We start from the raw sequence: 22,926 nt of genomic DNA, 5'->3' as shown, positions 1-22,926 counted from the left end.
TTACAACAAAATTTATTTTACCGAAAATCACAAAGATATACCTTTTTCGTGAGAGTTTTCATACTACTGACTAAGAATAAAAAATATTGTAAGAAATACGTGATGAGCCCACGTCCATGGAATTTTACTGTGATCAGATGCAGTCCTTACTCCACTTGGCTACCGCCCCGGTTAGCAAATAATGTCCTTCATACGTATATCAGCAACGGATGGAAATTAGTAATTCTTCGATCTGTCGAAAACTATTATGTAGCGAGCTTCTATTTCCCCCCGCCCCCCAAAAAATTCCTTATTCTTGAGTGTTCTAACGTCAAAATGAAATTCCTGCTCAGCCAGACAATCTTCAGCCTAGACCCCATACAGTGTTGCCCCGCAAATGTTGCGGAGAAACATAAACACTCAGATTCTTGCAAGAGGTAATGTATACTGCGTGCATAAATGTCTGACAAACTTAGCCACTGCATACACATTTCTTATATAAAAGAGTCAACAAATAAAATGTTACTCGACGTATTAATTCGTACGACCTTAGGCAAACAGAGGTCATTCCTGATAGCTACGTAGTTCGCGTTAGCCTTGAACAGCTGAAATTTTATTTCGCTTGCTTGCTCCGCAACGAGTTTGCTGCTTCCGCAGTATGAGAAATGAACTCTACTTGTACACTACATAAAATCGTATTTTTTGTGTGATTAACCGTTTCGTGGTCATTTTTAATGTACATAAATATTGTAGGTCTGCCTTTTGTCAACCAAGAGAGGCGGAAATGATGGAACTGATCTTACAACGTAATAAAAGACTCCGAGCAGTTTAATAATTTTCATTTTAGTTGCACATGGTAGCGGTAACGTTATTTCTGTCAGACAGCATGTCAAGTTAGGTGGACAGTGAACAATTAATGCCTAATATGTTTGTCGTATGTATTAAGTGGTACAGGTTGCTAGGAGAGGCGCGGCGCCTGCAAGAAATTACGTAGGCCACCCACATAGCGCCGGCGTGCATGTGCTCGAGCCTTCGGGGCTCTCCTCTCCAAATAAATTAAGTCTTGAGTGGTGTCGCATGTAAATTAAAATACTTAAGTATTTGCAAACTTCAAGTGTCACACTTTGCTGTCATCTGCCTTTAAAAATGTGATTTGATTCATACTTGGAAAATTGCTACATATGGATAGTATTCGGAATACTTTAATATTCTAACTTGTGCTCCAAACGATTTTGAGAGGTTCGTGGTGTGAAATAAAGATGGTAATATTCGCGTGTTGCTGAGAATATACATGGAGTAAACATTCCGAAATGGCTCAACGTAAGCTCTCCGACAATAGTCAAATGTTTATTCATAGTGGCGAGTCGGCTACAATAGCAGAACGTTCAGTTAGATGATCACGAACGGTTTCCCTCAGTCACTAAAGAATCGTTCCTAAATTTATAACAACATCAAGAAATAACGTGTCTGCATAACGAAGGAAGCGTTAATAGAGACAAAAACACTATTCTTTTAATCATTTGAAGGCGAATATATCCGCATCGTCGTATTTCTGCTGACTGATAGAAAAGCTTTCATTCAAGGTAGTGGTAGCGAATCAAGCTTAGGGTGACAGATTTTTTGAACTCAAGTATTCCTGAATACTACGTTGTATAATGTTATGTAACTTAAAATAAATCTGGAACAATTAGAACATGGACCACACTGCAACAATTCCACTAAAACTGCCATGTTCCACTAATTCTCTTTTCCTGTTCCAACCAGTCTTGTCCTTTCTCAGACAACGGATTATAGTGTCTGTTATGCTTTACTCTCTTTATGAAATTGTCTCAGTTAGGATCGGACGATGACGTGGCCAATGAAAGCTATCATGTTGAGTAATCAGTTACAGGTAATAAACTTCGCGTTTAGTTTTACTGGTTTATTACACGAACACTAACAGTGGAGTTATAAAACTCTGAACGCCACACTCTTCCACACTGAAACTTCGATTGAGCCACATTTCCTGAGGCGGGTAAATAATCTAATATTGATCTTCCTACATTAAACAATAATTACCTGTAAAATTATCCAGACACACATATCGACGTGTCCACATCTCAACCTACTGCAAATTCGCTACTTCGCGTCTGCAACGCACGACTGCGTGGACTCCAGATATTGTCCCAGGCAAAGATAACTTTCTACCAGTTGGTTCAGATTTAATCAGCTGTGCTGCCTGAGTACCGATACATGACGGCATATACAGCCATAGTAAAGAATTAATGAAAATGTCACAAAACAACCAATAAATATGATGTGTGAAGATGTATGTACCTCACAGCACCCTTGGAAAGCGGCGGTTGTGGGACTGAAGTGACATCCAGTAAGTTTCACGTGATAGTACAGTGACATGGCGCACTGCCTTTATACCAGCCGAGTCTGTTACATCCTTCAACAAATGCAGTGCCGATACCTTCAAAGTCAAAAGTCTGCTATCGTTCTCTCTGAAATAATTTCCTTTGACTTCCAACGAGGAAGAGATGTGTGTCGCGACGGCTCTCCGCGTTAGCAACAATACGGCGAGTCGCGGCGCAGCCAGGAGTGCAACACGGGAAACCGACTCGCCGCCTCGGCCAGCCGTCTCACTTGCAGAAAGCCGATCGCGACACCCGAGCCAGCATGCGGTCGTCTAGCATTACGGACGTCCGCGGACTTCGCGTCTCCCACTGGCGCGTCTGTCACTTCGTCACCGTTTGCCAGCTTGTAACCAACTAGTCTACTGGCATGCTTCTCAAAATCCCCACATCACAAGCTTGCTTATCAATGTAATACCATCACAATCAGTCATCATTAGCGGACGAAAAACCCATATAATTAAATGGTTGCGATCGGTGAGCTGTGCAACCCAGAACTCTGTTCGGATTTTATTTACCAACAAAGGTTTTATTTGCGACGTTGCTATCTTTTCCACGCTTTCTTAGATAATATGCTGACAATTGAAACTTATCTATTGCTAGGTACAACGTTCATTATATAGGGCCGTTACACAAGGTGAGTCATTTCGTGAATGGTTCAAGATAACGAAACGAGGTTGTCGGCGAGTGAAAGTACGCAAAGGGGCACATAATTTTGTTGTATGGTTAATCCTTTTAATTTTTTATCAGTCTAGGTATTGAAGCAAGTATGGAATTCTTTTTCCAAAATGGAACAATGTAATTTAATTACAAACTAAGCCGTTACTCAGTTCGTATACATGTTTTTTACTAATTTTATGGCTTTCACTCTGTATTGATACAACGGAAGACTAACTATTGGAAATTACGAGATGAAGTAAATAAATTATTATTTGGATATTTTAAAAATATAACTATAAATACAAGCCTAATGGAACAGAATCTTAGGAAGGTTTTAAAAAGTATGTAATTGTAATTCTTCCGCCATTTTAAGATTAGACAGGTTCTGCTTTGATCTATAGAAGACGCACACATATAGCGCAAGGAGTGGGAAAAGACAGGCGCCACCTGGTTTGTCAATATAATTCTTTGGTTTTTGCACTCTGATTTAGTACGACAGCGCATGGCATGAACGCTTTACTCGCCATATGCCACCTATGACGTGTAGGTATTTACCGCATAAATACCGATTTTTGGTTTTGTGTCACAGGCCAAAATATTTAAAAAAAATAATTATCATGTATCTCATATCGTAAATATTTTGCGTACGTATATTTTTGATGAAATGTTTTATGCTGGTGCATTCTAATGAGTTTATATTCCATATTCTTGTACATTTTCCTTATAGTACGTCTAAATAAGAAATTGTACAATTTCTAAATCGATCATGAGAATTAGATACCATCAATAAAGGAGCTGAAAGGATCATCCAATAACGGTATATTAATTAAATACAGTTGAACGCCCCTAAGGTTCCATCCACGAAGATAAATCACGGACACACAAAAATGTGTGTATTGATCAGAATTAGTACTTCACTGTCTCCACGCAACACTGGCCATTTGATGTACAAGACGTTCGTTTTGCCAAAGTGCAACACTGTTTTCTTCTCCTTCTATAGTGTTCAACCCAGGGGCTAGTTTGCAGTAGCACGCAATTCCACACTTCTGTCTGCCTTCTTCTTCATTTCCGCATACGCAGGACACGCTACATCACGCATAATCTGCCGCATGTATCACATCTTTGGTTTCTTGTATTCTTCTGAGCATTGGTAAGTCTATCTCTCTAGTTGATATTTAACATCTTTTTTAACACAAAATCTCCAGAGTTTGTAGCCGTCTTCTCTCTTGTTTTCCAACTGTTCGTGTTTCACATCCTCCTATGAGCCACAATGAAACAAATACTTTCATGACGGTTTTCTTATTTCGAGACAGATGTTCCAAGCGGCGGATAAGTTCTTTCTCAAACTTGCCTGCTGTACCTTGCCCACCATTCCTCTCCTCCTTCTGCCATCCTTTGTGATCGTGCTTTTGACTCCTCTAAACAGTAGCGACTGTGGCGGCGAGACGGCCGCTGGAGGCCAGCGGCGCCGGAACTGGACGCTGGAGGCCCGCCGGCGGCTCGAGGTGAGCCATAGCCGAGACGAGGTGTGGCGAGGATGTTTGCCAGAGGGCGGAAGTGGCGGCGAGGCTGCGGCCTCTGCTAATCTCGCCCCGCCTCGTTACCACACGCCGGAACTACACCCGCAAAAGTCAAGGCCCGCGCCCGCATACTGCCGTAATAATGCGTTTCCTGCTTCCACCGCACCAAACCTCTTATGACATTCTGATCCGCCGTCTCAGTTTCACATTCACCCACACTGGGTTTCACAATATTTACTATACAACATATGTGTTCAGGGATTACACTCTTTTCAAATTCCCCTTTTCTGATATTCCATTCTTATATCATCACTTATATTCATTACTTTATTGAATTACTATGTTTACTCTTCAGGAAGTCTGGTGCATTCCCTTGGCTAATAGAAACAGTCGATACATCGTATCACGCGAAGTTAGATTTGCCACAGTGACATTTCTTCGTATGAATGTCCTTGGGAAAGACACAAAGTTAACACTGCTCAAGATTTCACGCGTTGGCAACAATTTCGCGGCAAACCACACATAAAGGATCACTTTACTAAAAATGGCGTTTGCAGTTAATTATGAATCAAGATACGCTACAAGAATTTCTACGAAAACAATTTCAAACAAGTTTCTCTTTCATTTTTTTGTTTTTTTCTTTTTAATACAATTAGTAGAAAAATAAAGACAACATTATTTCAGTATACACGGGAAAACATTCGTGTAGTGATCTGCTACGGAACGGGTAGATAAATGAGAAATAAAAATAAAGTAACAATCGGGTTTCGAACACGGGGCGTAAAAATGTGAAGCCGAAACGCTAGCCGCTGCGCCTTCACTTCGACTGAATGATTTATCCGCTAAAAGGTACACAAAGTACCTCTAAAACTCTGGCCGTCGTTTTCTCACAAACGATCGTGTATTTACGGCTAAGCCGAGACAGGTATTCTCTTATTTTGACTCCTCTTCCACTGAGCGAAATAGAGTTATGGCACCTGCCAAAGAGCTCAGAGTAATGCCGGTCTATATCTATGAAAGGCTTGTGTGCGTACACAGAGACAGACTTTTCTCCATGACCACCCACTGTCACCCACTCGTGGTTGCGATGGTAGATAGCCGTTGGTCTCATGCCGTTGCTAAGGGAGTTTGGTCGCGGTACGTGGCAGTGCGTGTGCGTTGCGAACAAAAAACCGCGAAATATGGAGCAATAAATACTCTCAGGAAAAGCTATATACTCTGTGATTTACGAAAATTGCCGTACATGTGAAAAAGTGTTTATTGCTTCACTGGTCCGGCGTAATATGATGCTCGCGGTGTATCGTTATTCAGACTTTGATAACGGGGCGTTATATCAAATAGATCAGTTTTTAATCAACAGATACACAAAGAAAAAAATCCTTACAGACACAACGATAAAAATACTCGTAACTTACAAATGAATAATCGAACGGTACGCTACAACGATGCCGCGCGGGGTGGCCGCGCGGTCTTGGACGCCTTGCCGTTGTTCGCGCGGCTCCCCCCGTCGGAGGTTCGAGTCCTCCCTCGGGCATATGTGTGTGTTGTCCTTAGCGAAGGTTAGATTAAGTAGTATGTAAGCCCAGGGACCGATGACCTCAGCAGTTTGGTCCCATAGTGAGTTACCACGCAAAAAAAAAAAAAAAAAGAAAAAAAAAAAAAAAAAAAAAACTACAATGCTTTCGAATAAACATTTCGCTTATTCTTCTTTAGTTTAACCCTTTCCATAATTTAGTGCGTTTTAGTCAATCACTTCGCTTATTCTTGGCTTTCATTATTCTTCGTGAACATAATTCCATGCCATATATTCTGACCGGGCAACGCCGGGTTTCTCAGCTTGTATGGTAGAAACTTCATTGCCATTTTAAAACTTTAGTGAAAGACAACACCATTTTCCCTTGCAGGCATTACCAGTATCATGGTATCGAATATACGTCAACTCAGGGGAATCTTTCTTGGTAATATATTTTTGAGCGTCCATAACGTGGACAAAATGTCAACATCTCCTACGGAGATCTTCAATGTTATCTTTACGTACACAAAAAGCAACTTTCATCGCCTTTTAAAATGCTTTGTGTGTGCCGTATCTGTCTAGTCTCTTGTTATCTGAACTATCGACAGAGATTTCTGTTTCCCTTCCCCCTTCTCGCATGGAACCATAAATCATGATACGATTTCGAGACTGATGCTCACAGTCGAACAGCATTAACCACCGTATAAGTAGAAAATTTCGGATCCTGTATTGAAGTTGAACTAGTAGCTGACAGCAATGGTTTGTTTTACTGCTTTTGATGTGAGGTTTATTCTGATGTAAGCAATCTGCATCAACATCGCCATCTGCATCTACATCATTACTCTGAAATTTGCAGTTAAGTTCCTGGCAGTGGGTTCATCGAACCACCTTCAGGCTACCGTTCCACACTCTAACAACGCACGGGAAAAAAGAGAATTTAAATCTTTCCGTGCGAGCTGTGATTTCTCGTATCTTATTGTGATGGTCATTTATCCCTATGTAGGTGGGCACTAACAAAATATTTTCACGATCTGAGGAGAAAGTTAGTGGTTGAAATTTCATGAGATGATCCTGCTGCAACGGGAAACTCTTTTGTTTTAATGCCACCTCAATTCGCATGGCGCTCTCGCCCTTATTTCGTGATAATACAAAACGAGCTGCGGCGAGCAGATTTTAGTTATGTAAATATTATCGTGTAGTAGTAAAATTAAATACAAGAAGTACGTGAGAATATAGCGAGGATACATCAGTATGTCCTTGCTCGAAGTGGCGTTTCTGGGTATTCGACAAAGGGACTTTGCTTTACACGATGATCAGTAGCAAGTCATTTTAAGGCTTGTGAGCGATATATTGGCGCTAGTCGTAGAGCTGGTTTTCCTCCTCCGTCGCATCTTAGTAAGTCTTATAGGCAAGTTGGATAAGCTGAGACAGACGTGGTGTCTATGTTGACAGTCTCGAAACGTCGAAGCCGCGAAGAGACCAGTGATACTTTGTACAGAGATATTACGCAGCTCGGAAATAGAAATCGACGCGCGACTCATCTCGTGGCGCTGGAAGGCGTAACCCAGCTTGCGGACTCCGGCGCGGCTCGGCGACCGCCGAACCTTGAGGCGCAAGTGGCTGCAGTACCTCGCGGCTGAGAAACGAAGCGACGGAGCCCGCGTCCCGTGACTCACCGCCGTGGCCTCGCTGCTGCCGCGGCACAAAAACCCTCGCACCGCCGTGCTGCCGCCGGAATAGCTGTGCATGTAAACGCGTGCGAAATTACACAACGCTGACTCACTTTGCGCCGCGCCGCGCCGCGATCCCGCAGCCGTTACCCGGACCTGCCTACAGTCGCCTGTAGGAAGGGCACATCGCTCGCGCTCTCTCTCTGCGGGGATGTCCCACAAACCGAGGCGCCGTTACACCTTCGCGCTGCGATCTGTACATTCGCGATGAGTTATTTTTTCTGTTTAACACGTTAAGATCCACTGCTTGAATACTGCTCAGCAGTGTTGGATCCGTACCAGATAGGGTTGATAGAAGAATTATAGAATTTCCTGTACTATTCAATTCCCGCGCGTTGGGTGGAGGGGGTAAAGACTGTTTATTTACATTTGCTTCTAGACTCAGCAATCTACCGTAAGTTGCATGGCGGAGGGTACTGCGTGTAGAATATCATTTGTCCACTGCCTCGTTTCGCGAATGGTGCCTCCAATTTTACTTTAATGCTCTTTTCGCGAGTTATATTTAGAAAAAGCAATATGTTGCCAGACTCTTATAGGAAAAGACCAACGGTCGTGCCGAGGTGGATACACTGTTTCCCATCAGATCACCGAAGTTAAGCCCCCATCGGATATCCAGTTACACCACGCACTGTTGACATTTTCACCTTTGCCTTTACGGTAGAAGGGACAGGAGAGATGGTGGCGTAGAGTCCCTGATCACCAGTCTTTGCGCCACGTGTCCCGGATTCAATGCCAAACTTTTCCGCAGTATCTCGTGAAGTGAGGGCATGCTACACTGTCGATGGTGATCCTTCCGGCGTCCTTTGTGCTCTTCGTGAGGAGTAGGCTGTGTGCCGGCAGCGTGTTTCACCCTCTCCCTTTTCTCACCATTTTCAACACGAACATAACACTACACTACACACGCACACCTTTTCCAGTCAGATACACTTAGCTTTCATACATCGCGAAGGAAAGGTACCTGTGGACACAAAGGGTAGGGAAAAAATCTTTCCATTTAGTCGGCTCAATCCGTCTCTTGGGGCTTCCCAGCTATTTCTTCTAGCAATAAACGCTCTCTGAACTTTGATAGTAAAACACAATGCAATAGACAACTCCTCTCTTGAAGCGCCTCCCACTGGAGGTGGATGATCATCCCCGTGACGCTTCCTCGCTTACTAAACGATCCTTCGGGGAAAATTCCTACTTTTATTTCGATATTCTTTATTTTGTATCTGGTATAAATTGTAGACTGAGGACAAAAAAGCGGACGAACAAGTATTTTGTAACCTACTTTATTCCTGGGTGAACTTCATTTCTGGGTATTTCTTTCAATAAATCTCATTCTGGTTCAAAATGGCTCTGAGTACTATGGGACTTAACCTCTGAGGTCATCAGTCCCCTAGAACTTAGAACTACTTAAACCTAACTAACCTAAGGACATCACACACATCCATGTCCGAGCCAGGATTCGAACTTGCGACCGTAGCGGTCGCGCGGTTCCAGACTTAGCGCCTAGAACCGCTCGGCAGTGAGGCGCTACCGTAATTTAGACGCAGGACTGTCATTTGGAAGACGCGCGGCTCAGATATTCCTCTGGACATCCAGGCTATTTTCCTTGTGTTCCGTAAAGCCATTAAGACGAATAGCGGGATTATTCTTTTGAAAAAGACACCACCTATTTCCTTCTCCACATATCGTCGACGGGACATTAACCCTAACACTCTTTTCCCTATAAAATAAATAAATCAATTAATTAAAAAACAAATCCGCGACAAGTTCTTCATCTACCCAAATGTTCTTAAGTCGCTGTACAGTGACTGATGGAGTGTGCTTCGTGTCGTTATTAGTCTTCCCTTTTTCTGTTTCATCCGCGGATGGAGCGCGTAGATAATGGCTGACTGTGTACCCCGGTGCGTAACCGACACGTTTCCACGGGACTTCTATCACTGATCGAGTCACTCGAGCGTTTTCCGTCGCAGCAGTAGTAACGACTGCGTAGGGTACCTCCGAGATGGACAAGACAATTCCTGAAACGTGAGATTATGCTGTCGCGCTTCCACGTTACACCGGTTTTACGGTCTTGCCCCTACCTACGCCGTCCGCCGGCTGGGGCTCCTTTAAAAAATACGCCGGTGGATACGTGCGACGCCTGGTTCCCAGAAGAGGTAGGCAGGCAGGCACGCGGCAGGTGGCCGGCCAGAATTACACCTGGACCGCCGCCGGCAGGCGGCTGCCGGGGCCGGTTTTTGCGAGCGTCCACGGTCCGGCGCTCATTCTCATTTCGCGGTGAGCAGTCGATCGTGGCGGCAACATCTGGGCAGCGCACAGCCGCGCACGCTTAACAATCCTGTTACCGTGGCGAGGCAACTGCGGAAGTACCCTAACCCTTAAGTAATGAGCCAGCAATCGCGCGTCCTCACACTACATTCCGGAATAGTTCAAGAAAATGACCGAGTCATATTTGCTCTGTTGCTACACTGTAGACAATCTTGGATCTCGCTGTAAGGGTTCAGCACACTATAGACCGAAATATCACTGGAGACAAAGGGTTCGTTCAAACCTGACAAGGATCGGTGAAGGTATCTCACACAGCAGTGGACTAAGAAAAGCCGTGGACCAAGCTGACTGCTCCAGGAGTACAAAGCGTTACTCTTAACTTTTACGAGCCTATTGTTCCAAAGCGGGTTCACCTCTCTTGATCAAATACAGCACAATTCAAATTACATGTCTAACGATGTAGGCATAAATCACCGAATCACAGTCCGCCCCCGGTAGCTGAGTGGTCGGCGCGACGGAGTGTCAATCCTAAGGGCCCGGGTTCGATTCCCGGCTGGGTCGGAGATTGTCTCCGCTCAGGGACTGGGTGTTGTGTTATCCTGATCATCATCATCATTTCATCCCCATCAACGCGCAAGTCGCCGAAGTGGCGTCAAATCGAAAGACTTGCACCAGGCGAGCGGTCTACTCGACGGGAGGCCATCGTCACACGCCATTATTATAGCGAATCACAGGGACAGGAAAAAGTATCCTCGACAACGGCATCACCATCAGGCTTTTACCACCTGAATCTGGCGCATGAAACAGCACGGAGAGCTACATTTTTATTGCATATTCCATCCTCTGTCTAGAAAAGAACTTATAACTCACGAGGGCTATTCGGAAATTACGGTCCGATCGGTCGCGAGATGGAAACCACGGTCACAATCAAAAATGTTTTATCTGTAACAGTTACCGACACCTTCCAGCTACTCCTCCACATAGTCACCGCTCCCACTGAGACATTTGTCGTAGCACTGTACAAACTTTCCAACACCCTCGTCACAGAAAAAAAGGCAGTCGCCTGTGCTTTCCGCCACTTCTCTACGCTAATCTGCAACTTCTTTCCGCGCTAAATTGTTGTCTTCACAGCCAGCGGTTCATATGAGCAGAGACGAAACTCAGAGGAAGTCAAGTCCGGGTTGTACGGTAGCTGATGAAACACTTCTCATCGAAAACGCTGCAGGCGCATCTTCATTGCCCCTGCAGAGTGAGTCCGAGAAGTTTACGTGGGCTGCGTGACATCAGGTGAAATCTCTCACCAGGCCTTTATACGTGGGGGAGGCACTATTTTTTAGGCATCTTTAAATGGTCACTGGTCGCTTCGAACTCAAAAGAGCGACGTGACGTGATCGACGGTTATACTAGAGAAACAGCCAAACACATCTGTGCAAAGCTTCATAGGATTTTCACTGTGGTTTCCATTTCATGCCCCATCGGACCTTACTTTCCGAATAGCCCTCACATATTGTCCGTACTTGGAGATCAAGTTACCTCAAGTTAGTACTGTCCATGGTGGCTGGAAAACAGCTGGAAAACTGGACTTGAGGTAACAGGTACAACGCGATGAATACGCCACCAAACTTCCAAGCTTAAGATGAACGAGAGAGAATAACTACGAAATGAACAGAACCGAGTACAGCGTTGGGTGTCTGCAGAAGGGTAGGAACGCCGAAACTAACAATCATTTAGCTGTAAATCAATTTTACGGATGAGAGGTAGGGGGTAAATGAACCACAGCATGTGCCTTCCCCTTGTGGAATCGGAGCCAGTCAACGGCAGGCAATGCCTAATAAAGAATAATGAAGAATCTATGAGAAAGAGAAGAGTGGTTACTATCAGCTCGCCCTGTTCTCGCGTCCGGCCGCCTCGGACAAAGGACGGAGAAGCGGGAGGAAGGAGAGCCGTTAGTTAATTAAGTGCGAAACGTATCGACTGGCGGACCACCAACGGCGGCCGCCTCGAAACCTGTTCCGGGCCTCTGGACCACATTTTAAATGCGAGCCGGACGTGAGAGGAATACAGATGTGGTCCCCGCGCCGCGCTGTCTGGTCTGTTACGAGCCAGTTGCCCAGCCCACAGGCCCTTTGCTCGCCTACTCTCATCTACGTCTACCTTACTCGCTGCAACGTCCTCCCTCTTCCTCGACGAAGGCCGCTGTCTACTGTGCACCAGGGGCTAATGATGTGTTTCATAATGCGTGCCTTTCCATCTGGTCGAGCCGTGGTGCAGTGATTACGCAATATTCGTGTCTGGCTCACACGAATCAGAACTTGCTTTTATTTCAAATCACAAAAAGCGAGTGATTTGTCGTATTTTAAACATGGCTGCGCTTCAGCAAGCATGCAAGAGCTTCAATGGATTGGGAATAGCTCCCAACCAGTTGCAAAATACAGGTTTATTGAACCTTGACCACGGTTTCGACAGTTTAAAACTGTCTTCTTCAGAAGGTATTGCACGTAGAATCACATATTATCTATATCTGATGTGGGGGGAGTAGTTGACTGAGTCTAGTACATGTGAATGTCATCCACTTAATTACCATTTAAAATACATAATTTAAAAGTACTATCTCTCTACTGTGGGGCTTTGTCTTACAACTTTTTAAAATACCGCACATTTGACGATGGACACCATATGTTGTTGGATCCATAATCAAATGTGTGGAATACAAAAAGTTGTAAGACAAAGCCGTACAGTGAAGAGCTGCTAGATTAAAAGCACGTTTTTAAATGGTGATTAAATGGGCAGAATAAATGACTCCCACATCAGATATATATAATACGCGATTAATACACCTGTATTTTGCAACTGTTTGGCTGTTATTTCCAATCCACTGAAGCAAGTGATTTGTCATACACCATTACAGGCCCATAAAAACAGCTACAACCGTCTCCTGAAAACTTATGGGCATTTATGAACGTTATCAGCCTTATAATAAGGATGAGCGCCTAGCGTGATCTTTCGTTACGGACAAACATTATTAATATGGAAAGACTGTGCGTTTGAACTCTCAACTGGACACCGAATAGATATAAAGTTTAACCCGTCAGATGGGTATCTGATGTGGTGAAGTATTACGGGACGAGGACAGCATTACAAATTTCAAAATGTAACTAAGATATGCTCAGCTTCTTTCTCTCCTCTCTTAGGACATTAAAATCATATCTAAATTTTATTGTCGAAAAATACTCCAGGGAACGGAAACCTTGAAGAAATGAAGGAGGAGGTCAAACAAAAAAAATCAAGAAACATAATGCGAACATTTTTTGTGCAAACAATATTCTTAGGACATTGTCTGGCAACAAGCAGCTGTTCGCTCTAATGCCGTCAGTTTCACTTATCAGTCATAATTCCACATACAAATACATCGTAATCGCAATACCTTCCGCGTAGTGTTGTCATGTGGGCAAGGTTTTTGTGGCGATCATTTGGAAGAACTTGTCGGCAGCTCCGGTGCTATTAACTGCAGGCAGCCTTCTCCTTAGGTTGCACTCACACACCTGCAGGTATCAGACCGCTAACTAGCGTGATGGACGGCCGGGGGAACCTGTCCGCCCGTAATTAACAGCGAAAGCGAAGAGAAGCAGAGTGGAAGAAAAGGCGACGCCAGGGAAGGGAGGTAGGGTGCGGAATAAAACCTGTGGTAACCATTACCAGCTTAAATAAGCAAGTCGACAGAGAAGGCTTGCAGCGCGGATAAGTGGTGGAACAGGAACGGGGAGATAATATTCTAGTACCCGCAAAAGGGAACCGGAATATAATTTGTGTGAACAAGCGCGCGGGGTGGGCTTTGTAAAGGAGCGCCAGGCAGTCTGAGTTGCTAGACACACACACACACACACACACACACACACACACACACACGTACACACTCACAGTGCCGTCCACTCAAACGAGCATCGAATGAAGTCATCGCATCGGCTCCGCCGATCTGTAATTATGCCGGCGATCGCCTCTCATGTGCGGCCAACGTCGGAGGCCCGTGATTACGAGCGGCGATTTTTGCGGAGCGAGCGCGCAGCTACAATTAAGCCCCGGCGCTCGCCCTTTGAAAGTAAGCCGCTCGCCTGGGGCGTTTTGCACGGGTGGCCGGGCCGGCCAGGTGCTCGGCCAGCTGCCCGGTGGTCGCGGCGACCGTGCAGAAAGAAGCAAGCCGGAAAAAAGGCCAAGAAAGACCAACCTGCGCGTCCGGTTGCACGCGTAAGCAGCCGAGCGGATGGCCGGATCTGCGTCTCGGTTGGAAGATAACCACATTAAACATAAAGTGACACTGGAAAGATATCACGGATATATTCCTCGCGTAGTATGTAATGATGTCACAAATAGACTACTCAAAGTGGTCATTCCTTAGTTGACACCGAGCGAGGTGGCGCAGTGGTTAGCACACTGGACTCGCATTCGGGAGGACGACGGTTCAATCCCACGTCCGGCCATCCTGATTTAGGTTTTCCGTGATTTCCCTAAACGGCTCCAGGCAAATGCCGGGTTGGTTCCTTAGAAAGGGCACGGCCGACTTCCTTCCCCGTCCTTCAATAATCCGATGAGACCGATGACCTCGCTGTTTGGTCTCCTCCCCCAAAACAACCCAACCTTAGTTGACGAAACGAACTCTTCATAAGGCTGTCATCCTCATTAGATATGAGTCGACGATCGAATTTCATTAACTCCCCAAGACGCGGATATTGAAGAAGAAGGTACTCAGTACGCTACTCATTAGATCTATTGGTTTTCTCGTACGGTACTAGAGGTCATGTGTTGTTTTCATGGACCGAGGGGACCTCATTCTTGATATACATTGGGATGACAAAAGTCATGGGATACCTCCCAACCGTGTTGGGCCTCCTTTTGCCCGGCAAAGTGCAGCAAATCGACGTGGCATGAACTCAACAAGTCGTTGGGAGCCCCTGCTGAAATAGTGAGCCATGCTGCCTCTATAGCCGTCCGTAATCGCGAAAGTGCTGCCGGTGGAAGATTTTGTGCACGGACTGGCCTCTCGATTATGTCCCATAATTATTCATTGAAATTCATGTCGGGCGATATGGGTGGCCTAATGATTCGCTCGAATTGTCCAGAATGTCCTTCAAACCAATTGCGAACAATTTTGTCCTAGTGACATGGCGCATTGTTATCCATAAAAATTGCATCGTAGTTTGGGAACATGAAGGCCACGAATGGCTGCAAATGGTCTCCAAGTAGCTGAACATAACCATTTCCAGTCAATGATCGCTTCAGTTGGACCAGAGGAACAGTCCATTCCCTGTAAACACAGCCCACACCACCATGGAGCCACCACCAGTTTGCACAGTTTCTTTAAAGTCAGTACCGCCATTAGACTGTTGTTTCATTCTGCGCACACCATCTTGACTCAAGATGGTGTACTCAGTAATGAAGCAAAGCAGTAAGCTCTGCCAGATATATAGCCTATTAGACAATGTATCTAATAGTGTATTTTAATACGACAGTATGCCATCTTACGCAATTTATAACACTTAAAACACTTGATAATGGCACTTTGAAGCCGAAATCATTGTGTAAGTGTAAATGTAACACTGTAAATAAACAACAGTCTAATGGCGGTACTGACTTTAAAGAAATATATTATGACTGTGGTCCCACATTATGAAAAAGTTTGCACAGTGCCTTGTTGACAACTTGGATCCATTACTTCGTGGGGTCTATGACACACTCGAACCCTACCATCAGCTCTTACCAAGCGAAATTGGGACTCATCTGACCAGGCCACGGTTTTCCAGTCGTCTAGGGTCGAATCGATGCGGCCACGAACCTAGGAGAGGCGCTGCAGGTGATGTCGTGCTGTTAGCAAAGGCACTCGCGTCGATCGTCTGCTGCCACAGCTCATTAATGACGCACTGTCCTAACGCAAACGTTCGTCGTACTTCTCACATTGATTTCTGCGGTTATTTCACGCAATGTTGCTTGCCTGTTAGCACTAACAACTCTACGCAAAAGACGCTGCTCTCGGTCGGTAAGTGCGTTGTCCTTGGTGAGAAGTAATATCCTAAATTTGGTATTCGCGGCTCTCTCCTGACACTGTGGATAACAGAACACTGAATCTCTTAACGATTTCCGAAATGGAATGTCCCATGCGTCTAGCTCCAACTCCCATTCCGCTTTCTAAGTTTGTTAATTCCCGTCGTGCGGCTGTAACGACGTTGCAAACATTTTCACATGAATCACCTCAGTATAAATGATAGCTCCGCCAACGCACTGCCCTTTTATACTTTGTGTACGATACAATCGCCATCTCTATGTGTGCATATTGCTATCCTATGACTTTTGTCACCTCAGTGTATAAAGTACATTACTGGCCATTAAAATTGCTACACCACGAAGATGACGTGCTACAGACGCGAAATTTAACCGACAGGAAGAAGATGCTGTGATATGCAAATGATTATCTTTTCAGAGCATTAACACAAGGTTGGCGCCGGTGGCGACATCTAGAACGAGCTGACATGAGGAAAGTTTCCAACCGATTTCTCATACACAAACAGCAGTTGACCGGCGTTGTCTGGTGGAACGTTGTTGTGATGCCTCGTCTAAGGAGGAGAAATGCGTACCATCACGTTTCCGACAGTGATAAAGGTCGGATTGTAGCCTATCGCGATTGCGGTTTATCATATCGCGACACTGCTGCTAGCGTTGATTGAGATCCAATGACTGTTAGCAGAATACGGAATCGGTGGGTTCAGGAGGGTAATACGGAACGCCGTGCAGGATCCCAACGGCCTCGTATCACTAGCAGTCGAGATGACAGGCATCTTATCCGCATGGCTGTAACGGATCGTGCAGCCACGTCTAGATGCCTGAGTTAACAGATGGGGACGTTTGCAACACAACAACCATCTGCACGAACAGGTCGACGACGTTTGCAACAGCAGGGACTATCAGCTCGGAGACCATGACTGCGATTACCCTTGACGCTGCATCACAGACAGGAGCGCCTGCGATGGTGTACTCAACGACGAACCTGGGTGCACGAATGGCAAAACCTCATTTTTTTTTCGGATGAATTCAGGTTCTGCTTACAGCATCATGATGGTCGCATCCGTGTTTGGCGACATCGCAGTGAACGCACATTGGAAGCCTGTATTCGTCATCGCCATACCGGTGTATCAACCGGCGTGATGGTATTGGTGCCATTGGTTACACGTCTCGGTCACCTCTTGTTCGCATTGGCGGCACTTTGAACAGTGGACGTTACATTTCAGATGTGTTACGACCCGTGGCTCTACCCTTCATTCGATCCCTGCGAAACCCTACATTTCAGCAGGATAATGCACGACCGCATGTTGCAGGTCCTGTACGGGCCTTTCTGGATACAGAAAATGCTCGACTGCTGCCCTGGCCAGCACATTCTCCAGATCTCTCACCAATTGAAAACGTCTGGTCAATGGTGGCCGAGTAACTAACTCGTCACAATACGGCAGTCACTACCCATGATGAAATGTGGTATCGTGTTGGAGCTGCATAGGCAGTTGTACCTGTACACGCCATCCAAGCTCTGTTTGACTCAATGCCCAGGCGTATCAAGGCCGTTATTACGGTCAGAGGTGGTTGTTCTGGGTACTGATTTTTCAGGATCTATGTACCCAAATTGCGTGAAAATGTAATCACATGTCAGTTTTAGTGAAATATATTTGTCCAATGAATACCCGTTTATCATCTACATTTATTCTTGGTGTAGCAATTTTAATGGCCAGTAGTGTATCCACAAAAACAACGAATTTCCTTTCACATGTTCTGTAATTGTTATCGATGCATCGCAATGCACTGAGTAGTTACAGCTGTTTGTAACCGTTTTATTCATTTTGAATTGCTCTGTATTGTCTTTGGGCGGGTAAGTTCTCTGTGCGTTAACAGCGGAAATCGTACGCCTTGACCTAATCTGCTGCCGAGACACGATCGAAGTGCTCGGAACTGTGAGCTCCTTTCCGAGGTATCGGCAAGTGTCGGGAATCTGGTGCGCTGGCCCGGCAGTGGGCGCTGAAGGCACTCGCGAGGCACCGTGTCGGCCCGGCCCTAACGAGCGCACATCCTCTGGCTAACGAGGCGGAATGACGGCGCTGCGGGCTCAGCCGACGGTCGGCCAACAGGGCCACGGCCGGCTCGGGGGCTCGGGCAGGCACTCCGCAGCGGCGCGCCAGTCCCACCACGTGCCTCAGCGCAGCTCGGCGCGGTCCCCGGCCGCCTCCGCTCGCCGCTCCGCAAACGCACACGCAGTTCCGCGGGCTCGGGAACATCTCACGCCGGGCGCCATGCCTCTCGCGAGGAGCTCCGCTCGTTTCGTCTGCGCGTCGTCGTGCCAGTCCCAAAGTGTCTCGATAAGAGCTGTAGCCGAGGATCACGGTCCGGGATCGCCTCGCAATTCACCGACGTGTGCAAACTGATTCTCTCGTCGTCTCTGTTTTGTTGTTGTGACTGAATAGGAAAAATCGCTATAGCTTGTGCGAAAAAAACATCTTTTCGCGTATTTTTATTTCCAAATCTGTGACAAGAGCCTCGCAGCTGTATTCGTTCAAGGAGTGGCTGCGAAAGTTATGAGGTAGCAGAATGAATCTACGTTGCAGATTCTATCCGTTATACCGAAATACGCCGATGACTATGTTGTATCCTTTGTTGTTGTTTCATTTCCCTGCAGCTCTTTTCAGGAGTTCACCATACCACAGTGTATAGACACGCGATCGAGCAAGTACTAATTGTGCAGTAACCCACATTATCGTTGCTTTCTAAGTGTCCTTGCTTTGATCCCACCGCTGGTGTCATAGACAGTTAATATTTTTGAACAATAGTTTTTCAGGAACGGTATCTGACGTCGGCCACTACGAAATTCCACCCATAATATAGTGCCTTTCCCTGCAGTTTGTCGTAAATAATCATCCGTGGTTGGTTTTGCTCAGCACTATGTGTCGCCAACGCCAGGCACCTGTTGCATTTCGTCTAGCAACAAAAGCACTGACCGTGGGAATATCATTGTTGCAGATGCACCACCAGAAGCAGCAGCAGCAGCAGAAGCAGCAGGGAGAGGCTCCATGCCGACATCTCCAGTGGCGGTTATCAGGGGTCGTCCTCTGTGTCCTCGTCGTAGCTAGCCTCGTTTCCACGGCGGCTTCCAGCCCGTTGGATCCACATCACCTTGCCAAAAGGTCCTTCTTCGACATCCAGTGTAAAGGAGTTTACGACAAGAGCATCTTTGCACGCCTCGACCGCATCTGCGAAGATTGCTACAACCTATTCCGCGAACCTCAGCTCCACTCTCTGTGCAGGTAGGTTGAACTGACGCAAGAATGCCTCGAACTGGTTGTAAGAAAATACACACGCAAAATCGATCTAAATTATCCAGCAGAAAATTCAGACTGCTCTGTCAGCATTGAAATCGTTTCTTATAAATGACAGGAAATGCAATTAGTACTGGTTTTTATTTCTCCTTAGTAATGAACAAAATATGGGGTCATCACAAAAGGAAAAAACTTGGTCCAAATTAAAAATAATAATAACAATGATGATGAGGCATGCCTTTTCTTTGACCTTTCCACGTAATATGCATAAACTTTATCATAACCTACACTAGTTGTCTGTCTGATAGGGCGAAATATGAAGTTAACATTTATACTGCAGGTAACTGATGCCTCATATATAATTCAAATACTGAGTTATTTATAGTTCAGTTTTAAAAAGAATATGTTGATGAATCTGATGTAGTGCCTTTTGTTTCAAGTCAACAAACATTGTTTTAACTGTTTTAGAAGGCAGATGATTTTTTTCTGAAATTGCTCCCGGCTTCTGTTTATAAAGTTCTTACATCTATCAATTCTTGATTGTAATTTATATATTTCATTTTGTATTAAAAATTATATACACTTTTCTTTACAGAATATTCTGTTATTAATTGTTTCATAGTATATATTTTAATGAAACTTTACAGAAATTGTATCTTTTCATACAGTTAATAAATAATTAATAATTTGAGATCTGTTGAAAAATAAATTTCGTTTAGTGTAAATAATATTTTCTCCAATTACAATCAATACTTAACTGCACTTCAGAATACAAAATTAAAACACACAAATGCAAAAAAAAAACATTGAAATTATATGTGTTTCTTAACTTGTCTGATTATTACAGGAAAGACTGTTTCACATCTGACTACTTCAAAGGATGCATCGATGTTCTACTTCTCCAAGATGACATGGATAAGATACAGTCTTGGATAAAACAAATACATGGGGCAGAGCCAGGGGTTTAGGTATTTTATTTTTTGTTTTGTTTTGTTTTTCCTTTTTTCGTTTTCTAACTACAAAAATAACATTAAATAGTAATTACTTAAAACAATCTTTAACTAGAATAATAGTTTTTCTGAAAATAATGTAGTTAAAATCAAAATTCATTAAATAACTTACTAACTATATAGTAATACTGAAGGCTTCTATAAACACTACAAATCTATACCTTTTACTAATTTATATCTACAGAACCAGCACTAACATAACGAGGTACTATGAACCAGCACTAACATTACGAGATAGTGTGTTAAAAAATAATCCTTATCATCATCAAGACTACAATGTGGTTTCAGTAATGGAAAAGTGAAACAATAATTAATATCTTCCTGAAATAAAATCATGTCAAATATTCAGTTACATGGTTCAGAAATTAAATAACACTGAAAAATACAATTAAAATCTCAAAGCGAAAATTTTCTGAAATTCTCACACATGGAATCTAATAAAACATTTTGACACATGAGCAAAATTGCACTTGACTGAAAAATATCAGTATTTGGTCTAAAATAAGTCTTGATTTACCTTTTTCAGATCTGACTGTTTCAAGAGCCCATACTTCAAAGGTTGTCTTCAGGCACTACTTCTGATTGATGAAGAAGAAAAATTTAACCAAATGGTGGAAATACTGGGGAAGAAGTAGACTGCACAAGAACTCCCTGCAGGCTGGGAGATAAATTACGGAAACATTCTAGTCTTTGAAAATATATGTTGGAAGAGTTAGATCTGTTTTTGTTTGATTGATTTTATGTTGATGCACTGGCCTCTGAGCCATCATTAATGTTTTAATTACTTTGTGAGTACACTATCCGTGGGCTCATAATGGAGAGTTCTGGACGAGATTTCATCATACTTTCATTTCATCATGCAGACTGTCATATTTTCATATATAATTTAAATCACTTATTTATTAGTTGTTTCTGAATGATTTGCAAATGCACACAGTAACACACCTATCGTTTTTCTCGATATTGTTGTAGCATCATCTGGTTATAAAATTTCCAAAATTTTACAACAAATTTATAGAAATATCACTCAGGAACGAAGAAGAAGAAATGGTGATAAAGCTTAACATATATATTGAATTAATATGGTCATCTCATGTTGGAAAATTAATATTGAATATGATTTTAAATAATGTCTTTATTTTGTTCACCACGTGAGCAACTTTGACATCGCACTATCAGTGAAGTTTTGGTGGCATCTTGTGAAGCATTATGCCATGACGATGCTGAAAAGTATTAATGTATTTATTTTTAATATAGTACTTCATTCACTTAGTAGTCACACTCCTTATAATGTATTATTCATCATGCATTTATTAAATTATTTAATGAAACCATCTACATACTGCAAATCATGTGATTTGTTAATTATTAGCTAAAAGCTGATGTGTTGTGGCAGTATTAAAAAGATTTGTAAAAATGAAATATATATCCAGGAAACTGGTTTTTTGTATTTCACACTATCATTCCATAATCAGTATTCTTATGTGTCAATGAGGAAGAGACCTTGCCTTGTATACATTACCTCTGCAGTATAGCCTAGTTCCTGCTCTGACACATTTGCAAACATAGTGCAAAGCACTGTCAGTAAGAATATGAGGAGCATTTGTTTACCTGTGTGCAAGTAGGTGTGTCTTGAGTGTTTATACTTATTTTAGATTAGCATTGTGTCTTAAATTATTTCAGAAGTAGTTTAGTTTTACAACTCGTTCATATTTTATGTGGAAAGAGATTCTTTTGTGTATATGTTAACTTATTACAATTTTTTATGATTTGAAGAGAGTACGGGTTTAGTGTATATTTTTATATAATCTTGTAAGCTTATTGTACAACTGACTGTCAACTTCTTTTATCTGAACATCTTTGTGAGCCACAGAAAGTGTGCCTATATGTTTCATACTACGTTGAAGCTTTTGTTATATACCATGTCTGTTTAAACCTAAAAGGAAAATTGGAAAATATTTTGGAGCCTATTTTCTAAACAATACATCTGTTAATTTTTGGTCTGGGAAAATTAACTGAATCCAGAAATATATATTTTCAAGCTAATTTCAATTTTATTTCTCTACACTTTACCCTTCCCCAAACCATAACTGGTTCTCTCAGACTATAGTGCAGGAAAACTAAGTACAGTGCTGTAGTGGCTTTAGGGTAATAGATAATTAGACTGGGAAAGTAAAATTGTACCAGAGCAATTTCTTAAAAGTCTGGTGTGGAGAATTTCAACTACAAATTTCAAAATCTCAAAGAACATATAATACAGGAGTTATAATGCAAAGCTAATGCTGTAAAATATCACTTACAAAGTTATTGTTACTTGCAGTTTTCATATATAATAAGTGTTCTAGAAATACCATGATTGATAATTTTGTCATTGAGTAATTCAGCCAGTTCAATAATAACACAAAAACATGGAACACATTTTCAGCAACTGTCATAAGTACCTTTATTTAATCATGTACTGCTGTTATGTAATTAGCGAATGTTTTAAGGTGAAATACTTACTACATCTCTGAAATGTTAA

At 43.4% G+C, this 22,926-nt stretch overlaps 2 protein-coding genes across 5 annotated transcripts in view; one reads left to right on the top strand and one right to left on the bottom strand.

The window, feature by feature from the left end:
- The window catches only part of LOC126175730 (ion transport peptide), a 356,525-nt gene extending 334,074 nt beyond the window's left edge, over positions 1-22,451 (top strand). For 2 of the 4 annotated variants that reach the window (XM_049922677.1, XM_049922676.1), the window contains exons 2-4: positions 19,100-19,383; positions 20,243-20,363; positions 20,932-22,451. In XM_049922677.1, coding sequence (XP_049778634.1) covers positions 19,100-19,383; positions 20,243-20,363 — 405 coding nt within the window. In that variant the 3' untranslated portion in view covers positions 20,932-22,451. Of the gene's footprint in view, positions 1-18,270; positions 18,663-19,099; positions 19,384-20,242; positions 20,364-20,931 lie in introns of those variants that run through there. The other 2 variants (XM_049922678.1, XM_049922679.1) reach the window with 2 other exon arrangements.
- Positions 1-22,926, bottom strand: part of LOC126176535 (peroxisomal leader peptide-processing protease-like) — a 1,185,809-nt gene that overhangs the window by 994,500 nt on the left and 168,383 nt on the right. The window lies entirely within an intron of this gene.

This window comes from Schistocerca cancellata, chromosome 3, assembly GCF_023864275.1.
Source record: "Schistocerca cancellata isolate TAMUIC-IGC-003103 chromosome 3, iqSchCanc2.1, whole genome shotgun sequence".
Classification (NCBI taxonomy): Eukaryota; Metazoa; Arthropoda; class Insecta; order Orthoptera; family Acrididae; genus Schistocerca; species Schistocerca cancellata.
Note: the sequence above shows the minus strand (reverse complement) of the source record. Positions and strands in the feature narration are given on the sequence as shown.